The sequence below is a fragment of the Elephantulus edwardii genome, unplaced genomic scaffold (assembly GCF_000299155.1).
Source record: "Elephantulus edwardii isolate Elephantulus edwardi_28Jun2011 unplaced genomic scaffold, EleEdw1.0 scaffold00311, whole genome shotgun sequence".
Taxonomy (NCBI): Eukaryota; Metazoa; Chordata; class Mammalia; order Macroscelidea; family Macroscelididae; genus Elephantulus; species Elephantulus edwardii.
The window spans coordinates 754,379-762,761 of NW_006400061.1; the positions used below are offsets into that span (position 1 = coordinate 754,379).

General features: G+C 40.8%; 1 protein-coding gene across 1 annotated transcript in view; it reads left to right on the forward strand.

Moving 5' to 3' along the window:
• The first annotated feature begins 583 nt into the window (after positions 1-583).
• Positions 584-8,383, forward strand: part of SCLT1 (sodium channel and clathrin linker 1) — a 258,430-nt gene continuing 250,630 nt past the window's right edge. The window contains exon 1 of the mRNA XM_006901160.1: positions 584-645. Within this exon, the coding sequence (XP_006901222.1) occupies positions 613-645 (33 nt within the window). The 5' untranslated portion in view covers positions 584-612. The remainder of the gene's footprint in view (positions 646-8,383) is intronic.

Consider the following 8,383-nt stretch of genomic DNA (forward strand, 5'->3'; position numbering starts at 1 on the left):
TTTAACATGCTAAAGAGCAATGATACCTGTTTAAAAACTAAGGTGTGCCTGACCCACGCCGTGGTATTTTCAGTTGCTTCATATGCATATGAAAATTAAGTCATGTATAAGGAAGAACAATGAATTTATATCTTTGAATGTTAGCAAAGCGTATTGGTTACAACATAGACTACCAAAAGAACAAACAGATCTCTTGGACGAAGTACAGCTAAGGCACTCCTTAGAGATGGCAGATGATGATACATTCTATCACACACTTTAAGTGTGTTGTCAGAGGGGCCAGTCCTTGGAAAAAAAACATCGTACTTGGACAATAAGAGGGTCTGTGAAGGAAAGGAAGAAAGTCAACAAGATATATTGACATAGTGACTATACAATAGTAGATTTAAGTATGGTAGAGATTGTGAGGATGCGCAGGATCAGGCATGGGTTTTCATCTGTTGTTCGTAGCTCACTCAGCCTTAAGTCACTCAGGGGTTGACTCAAAGACACCTAACAACGGTAACAGATTTCTGACTTTAAAAATGAAACATCCCTAATTATAAGTAATTTAAGTTGCATTTTTCCTTTATTTCAGATCAGAGACTAAGTGCAGTTCTTAGGCGTTATCAAATGGAAAATTCTTCCAAATACTCGTCTATACAGGTATGTAAATTTAAATGAAATAAGGTCTGAAGAACTAGGTCCAAGATTATTTGTAAATATAGCCTCTTAAGTGTAAGTGCAGAATAAGTTCTGTCTAGGATTATTCCTATGTGAATTTTTAAAAAATGTGGCTTTTTTAATTTCCATAAATTCTGATAATTTAGAAATTCTTGTAATAGTGAATAATAAGTGAAATTTTATAACATTCTTTAGAGTTTATATATTGTGGAATTTGAATATGAGTGAATCCTGCCTGAATTGCCAGATATTAAGAAAAATAGTAATGGCTTCTGGAGTAGCTATGGCTCTATTAAAGAATTAAGAGTGTTTTGCTTTTGACATATGACTTTTGTAATTATAGCTGCAGTTATTTTTCAACTATTAAAAAGGAAGAAATTGAATAAACTCTCTGATTAGTTTTCATTTACTTATCCTTAGAGATACTTTCTTTGGTATATTATATTTAACATTTAACCTCTGTTCTAATTTTTCAAAACCAGATGTGTTAACCACAATTCCTTTTCCATATTTTTATTATATATACTTAACTGAGAACCCTTAATCATCTAGGTGATGGTCTTTTTAAAAAAGATATATCGTACCCATGTTTATTGAAGTACTATTTACAACAACAAAGAGTTGGAAACAACTCAGATATTCAGGAACAGATGTATGGCTACAGAAACTACTATATATATATTCACATCATTGAACATTAAAACTCAATGCTATTGAGTCGATTCTGACACTAAGGCTGTAAATTGCCAAGGAGGAGACTGCTTATCTTTGTAGCATGGTGGTGGTACTAGTGGTTTTGAACCCCCAGAGAAACACAGCTTCTGGGTATTATTCATCACTAAAGAACTATCAAGAATCCATGAAGAGTTTCACAACATGGATGATTTTATAACAACAACTTATACTTGACACTCTTGTTGCATACTATCGAGGAATGCAACTTTCAGTATGGACTGCATCTCTATGTTAGAAAAATGAAGATTCTTACCACTACACTGATAGAGACAGTATTTTGATGGATAGAGTGGAGATTGAAACTGTCAGAAGCTTCACCTTGCTTGGATTCACAATTATTATTATTTTTTTTTTTTAAGGTCAGAGATCCTTTTATTATGTCAATAGAACAGGGTGATGCTCAACTATAGATTGCAGGCTGGGGAGGCAAACTCGATAAGGTGGATTTATTATTATTATTATTAAATTTTATTAGTTTCAATGAACATTCACAGGGATTCTGGGCTTTCACTCCTTCATTGCCGCACCATTCTCTCCACCCTCCTCCCCAGTTTGTTCTTCTTCCCTGCCATCCGAATGTCTGTTTTAATTGTCCAATTGCCACAGTGCTTGTCAAAGTCAGTTCTGTTTAATCTCCTTTGTCAGTGTGTCCTTTCCCATTCCCTATCACTCCTCCCTGAGAGAGACTTCACCCTGATTCATAAGGAAAAGGGGATGGCGTATTCTCTTAGCTACTTCCTGCTGAAAAGGGACGTTGTGGGTTTCAGGGTAAAGATCTTCTCTCACTACTCTAAAGGGCCCCTTTGGCAGTAGGAAACACATAGACTATTATGGAGATTGATTTTGGAATTTAGATGCACTGTTATCAATTGTGCTTAGCCGTACATGTTCATATCCTTGAAGATGTATCGTGGGGGGGTTGCAACCTAGAAGACACAAATTTAACTAACAAGTTATAAGTACATGAGTCAAAAATTATGGAAAAGTAAAAGAAAAGATTCTTTCATTGTTTTACAAACCCTCCCCCAGGTCCCCTCCACCATGGAGCCATCGCTCTAGACTCCTGTGATGACAGAAATACCTAATCACATATCTCTTTTAAACAGTTTTCTCCCTCCTCTGTTTCAGTGTTGGATTCACAATTAACACCCATGGTACAGGCAAGCAGGAAATAAGGAGACCCACTGCACTGGGAAAATCTATAATTAGGGACCCCTCCAATTTACTGAGTAATGATGTCAGTTTGAGGACTAAGATGCATCTCATTCAGGCCATAATCTTTTTGATCACTTGCTATGCATCTGAAAGCTGGACAGTGAGCTGTGGTGTTGAAGAAGAGCACTGAATATCCCCTGGATGGCCAAAAGAACAGATATGTCTTGGAGAGAGTGCAGCCGGAGTGCTCTTTGGAGGCAAGAATGCTTTGTGTCACATACTTCAGGCATGTTACTAGGAGGGTTTTTCCTTGGAGAAGGACATGATGCTGGGAGGGGTAAAAGGTGAGCAAAGGAGAGGGAGACCCTCAGCTAGGTGAATAGACAAGGTGCCTGCTGCTCTTGTGGGCTCTTGTGTGTCAGGAAGTGTGAAAATGGCACAGAATAAACAGAGTTCATATCTTTTATTCATAGGGTTGCTATGAATTGTACTCAGCACCTAACAACAACTTGTAGTGAGTGAGTCACAAAAGGGCAACTCTGCTGTAACGTCCCTTATAAACCCAAGGAAAAGTTAACACATAGAATCTGCCTTAGGGGATTTAAAAGGGATGTAAAGGGAGAGAGAGGAGCGAAAATTAATAAATGGATAAGCTTGGTGAAAAGAAAGTCAATACACAATAAGAGTTTGATCAGATATTATAATTCATTAATTGCACAAAACTGTGATGTTGTAAAACAAAATACCCATGAATGAAAAATCAATGATTTATAAACTTTCTAATTTTCAAAAAATACACAATTAGAATGTCAGCTATGTGACAACACTTTGCAGGGTTGTGGCAATGTCCTTCATGAAGCGTGTGTAACCTTAACCAGCATCCAGTAAGTGGAGCTCTTTCTCCAACAGCCAGGATTAACAGACCCAGAAACCAAAGAGCAGAAAGGGCACAACTCATTACTCCAGTGACCTACTCATGGAATTACTGCTTTTTTGTCCTTGTAACCCAAAGCTCTGTGAATTTAAAACTCTTGATTTCCAAAAGGAAGAATGCTTCCTGCTGGAGACACAGCTTGATTCCACTAAACTGGAAGTTAAGGATGCTACCTGCCCCTTTGAGCTGCTCAGAAACAAAGAAGTGTATGATTCTCTATTTTCAGATTGATTAATCCATATTCTCAAGAGGAAACTGGATTGATATTTCATAAATGGCGATAAAAAAGAATACATTTGGGATTCAAAGACTCCTTAAGTCATTTCGATTTATGATATGGTGAACAGAACATCCAGAAAGCTAGAATCTGTGATGAAGAAGGTGGCATTAGGATCTGAGGAAGACTCATCAACAACCTGCATTATGCAGATGACACACTTCGCTTGCTGAAATTGAGGAGGACCTGAGGTATTTGCTGCAGATGGTCAAGGACTGTAGTCTTCAATATGGATTGAAGACACAACATCCAGAAAACAAAGATTCTCACTACTGGGCCAGTTGGCAGTAATCATAAATTGAGAAGAAATTGAGATTCTTGACAGTTTTATCTTGCTTAGTTCCACAGTCAACATTCTTTGTACCAGCAGTCAGGAAGTCAAAAGACGAATTGCATTTAGGAAAATCTGCTGCCAGGGACCGCTCTAGAGTACTGAAGAGCAGTGATGTCAGTCTAGAGACTAAGGTGTGCCTGATCCAAGCCATGGTCTTTGCGATTACTTGCTATACATCAGAGAGCTGGACAATGACTAAGGGTGATAGAAGAAGAGCCAATGCTTTTGAGTTGTTTTGCTGGAGAACAGTATTGAACATACCATGGGCTGCTAAGAGAACAAAAAGGTCTCTCCTGGAGAGGGTGAAATAGAACTGCTTCTTGGAGGCAAAGATTCTGAAGCTCCATCTCACATAATTTGGACATGTTACCAAGAGGGACCAGTTGTTTGGAGAAGGTTATCATGCTTGGAAGGATGGAGATACAGTGCAAGAGAGAAAGACTCCCAGGTAAAATGGATTGACTATGAGGGTAGATGTGTTAGAGACAGTAATATTGGCTCAGGGTAGGGCAAAGCTCAGAGGTATTGTGCATAGAGTTTGCAGGAGACACATATCAACAACAACAATAGGTTGTCTTCTAGTACTACAATGCCCTGTGATTAAATATGGGAAACTACAGCAGTCCATTACTGATAGGATGGCTCAGACCATTCAAGAATGGAAGCTGCGTTGCTCTACCAGGCAAAAAACCATGATCAGCTGAGGTACTTCATAAGCGCCAAAGAAATAACAAGTGGGCAGTGGTAGAAGGTAGATCTAAATACTAGTACAACCACATGACCAGTTGCAGAAACCAGGACTGAAACTGTTTAGGAAATCTCTTCCTTGTACCTGTGCATGAAATAATACTCTGTTCACTTGTAAACTATAACTGGGGACAATGCATTTCTAATTGTAAACATGTTGGCTGTATCCTGTTACATGTAAGTATGATTTTATAAGTGCTTATACTTTGACCATAAAAAGTGTGAGAGGAGATAGCTCTTACTTTATTACAGCACCTCCTGAAAGATCCCACCAATGCTTGATCCCTCAAATAGCTCTTCTCTGGTGGATATGAAGTGTGCCTGTTTCAAAACTCTGTTCAATCTTCTTGCACGTTTAGAGCTTCTGTTTGGTGTATACAGAGTGTCTTCAGTTACAGCCTGCACTACTAAATACCCAAGACTTCTCCTCAGGGCGTGTCTGCTAAGGTCTGACTTTCATCTAAAGCCTGGACCAGTCTCACTGTAAACATAACTTTATTCCAAGAGAGTTTACAGGTGTGTAGTGAAGTCTTGCTTGTAGATCAATCCTGTGAGCCACTCTCACTGCCAGTGAGGCTTGCCCCGAGTGGTATATAAGGAAGATGATTTTGGAATAAAGTCTTGGCCACCCTTCAGGCCATGCAAGTTCTTGCCCCTGAACATGTCCTCTGGTTTGTAATGAGATGGGACTTATAGAGAAAACCTTGCACACATTTCCTATAAGTGTGTGGCTTCTTCTGTATGTGTCATCTGGTGCCAACAGAGCTTTGACTTGGAGAAACAGCCTCGACCATGCTTCTGGCACACAAAAGGTTTCTCATCTAAGTGTGTCCTCTGGTGCATCTGTAAGCCTGAGTTCCAAATAAAGCCTCGCCTACACTCCGTGAACATGTAAGGCTTATCACCCGAGTTTGTCTTCTTGTGTGTGATGAGGGTTCCTTTCTCCTTATAACCTTGTCCACACTCCTTGCACACGTATGACTTCTTCTTGGAGTGTATCCTCTGGTGTTTAACAAAGGCTGACTTCCAGGCAAAGAGTCGCCTGCACTTGAAAGGCTCCTCCCAGGAGTTTGTCTTCTGATGTCTGATGATTAAAGACTTCTGGGAAAAGCATTATCCACACATCTTGCACACATATGGCTTCTTCCCTCCATGGGACTTCTGGTGTCTAATGAGTTGGGACTTGTGAGTATAGCCTCATTCACGCTCCAGGCACATGTAAAGTTTGTCCTCTGAGTGCGTCCTATGGTGTGTGACAGGATGGGATTTCTCAAAGTCTAGCTCACACTTCAGGAACATGAATGATTTCTGGTCTGCGTGTGTCTTCTTGTGTGTGAGGAGATGGGACCTCTCTGTAAGTCTTTTCCCACACTTACTGCATACATACATCTGCTCTGCCAAGTGTGCCTACTGATGCCTAAGGAAGTTGCACTTCCAGGCAAAGATTTGCGCACAGTCCTTGCATTTGTAAGGCTTCTCCCTTGAGTGGGTTCACTGGTGTCTGGAGAGAGAAGACTGCTGTGTGAAGATTCACCCACAACACTTGCATGGATCCGACTTTTCCACCAAGCGCATCTTCTGGTGTCCAAGGAGTTCTGACTCATCTGTAAAGGCTTGCTTACATTCCAGGCACTTATAAACCCTCTTCACTGGGTGTGTCCACTGGTGTTTGTTGAGACCTGTAATAAATTCTCTGGCCACACTCATTACAAAGGAGTTGACATGGGCTGTGTTATTTATGGGGAAGCTTAATTTCAGGTCACAGTCTGAGGCACTATCTCTATAGGTGACTTCCTAATGCCGTCCATCCTTGGTCCACTTTCCTTTGATCTGAGCTGGACTTTGTTTCTATTGCTGTGTTCGCTTTCCCAGGACTTGTTTACTGGTTTTGAAGCAGGCTGGAGAATGCTTCAGAAGTCACTCCCTTCCCTGTTCCCTCACACGTGGCCTTGGAGATTTCTTGACTCTCCTTATGAGTGTTCACTCCAGCAGCTCTCACTGTAATCCTGTTCCTCTTGCTGCTTCTGGTACCTGAAGATTGAACACACACAAACACACACACACACACACACCCTCCCCCTCCCCGTGGAAGTGATGTTCTGCACGAGGGCCAGAGAAGATCTCCAGTACATGCTGGCTCAGGAACCGCTGACAGCATAAAGTCAAAAGGCAGAGGGAACGGGTTGAACTCCTGGCTTTGCTTCTGTGTGTATCTAGAGGTGAGCCCAGAGACACCAAGGATTTCCAACTCTCACATATACTGAGCATCTAGGCATCATGTAAAGAGAGCAGACTGAGTGAGGTACATGTCTGCCATCTCTTCTTGTACAAGTTATTATTCTGCTTGGAGTTCAAGACCCTCCACTCTGCCTTTGTGACACACCCACAGTGACAACCTCGAAGGTAACTGGTTCCAGTACACTGGGCTTCTTCTCTTGGTGCCAGTCAGGAACCTTAGAAAACAAATCTGCCTCATGTTCCTCAGTCACCTTCTCCTTGGTCGCCATATCTTTCCTGCTTTTTGAAGCCACAGTTTTTCAATCCCAGGCTCTCCCTAGCCAAAAGGAGGTGGTTGTTGTTATGTGCCACCGAGTCGCTTGTGACTCATAGGCGCTGTGATGGCCACAGAGTTGGTCCAGTAACTTCCCTGAAATCCAGTCACAGCGCCAGCAGCTGGAAGTTATTTCATTTTCACACATGCTGCCACTGCCTGGGGTGACTTCTTTAAACTTCAGGAAGAACCTCATTTCCTTCCATGCATCCAGAACCTGTTTGTTCATTTATTTATCACATCAGTAGCTATGCCCCTACTAGGGAAACCTTGCTCAGTTGCCCCTCGGTGATAGTCTTTTATAATCTAACAGTTTCTAAATCCTGTGTAGATTTCTAGCTTTTGCTTTGTTTATTATGTCATAACACAAGTGTGAAAGGAGGATTCAAGCAAAAGGTTATTTTTGTTTGATCACTGAGCATAGTTGCAGTCTGCTAGAAGCTGTGACTGATTTGATTATGAAAAATGGTTTTACCAAATACCATAACAGTGATTTCAGATAGTGCTTCAGATGCACCTGCATTATGAATTGTGATTATGTAAAGCCTTAGAATAACAAATCAAGAGGGACAAGTCTTCTTTTACTTAATTAGTGTTTGGTGAAAGTATAGCTCCTTCATCTCTTCTATAGAACTTGTTGCACTTTGAAAGCTCCCATTCTCAAGGTCTTGATCTTTCACTGAAATAGATGTGGGCCTCTTATGGCACAAACTGATTTATGCTGCTAACCCGAAGTTGGTGAGTCTTGACAGTTCAAATACTCCATAGGAAAAAGATGGATAGTCTATGACCTTAGGTTTTACAGCCTCAGAAATCCATTAGAGAGTCACTCAGTCAGAATTAATTCAGTGGCAGTGAGGAATGGATAAGAAGAGAGATGAAAGATAAAACTGCTTTCACAAGAGTCCACAATTAAGGTTGCATAGTGGAGTGTACTTGGGTGGTGGGAGGGGTGCAGGGGGATTGTATACCAAAGAAAGAATTTTT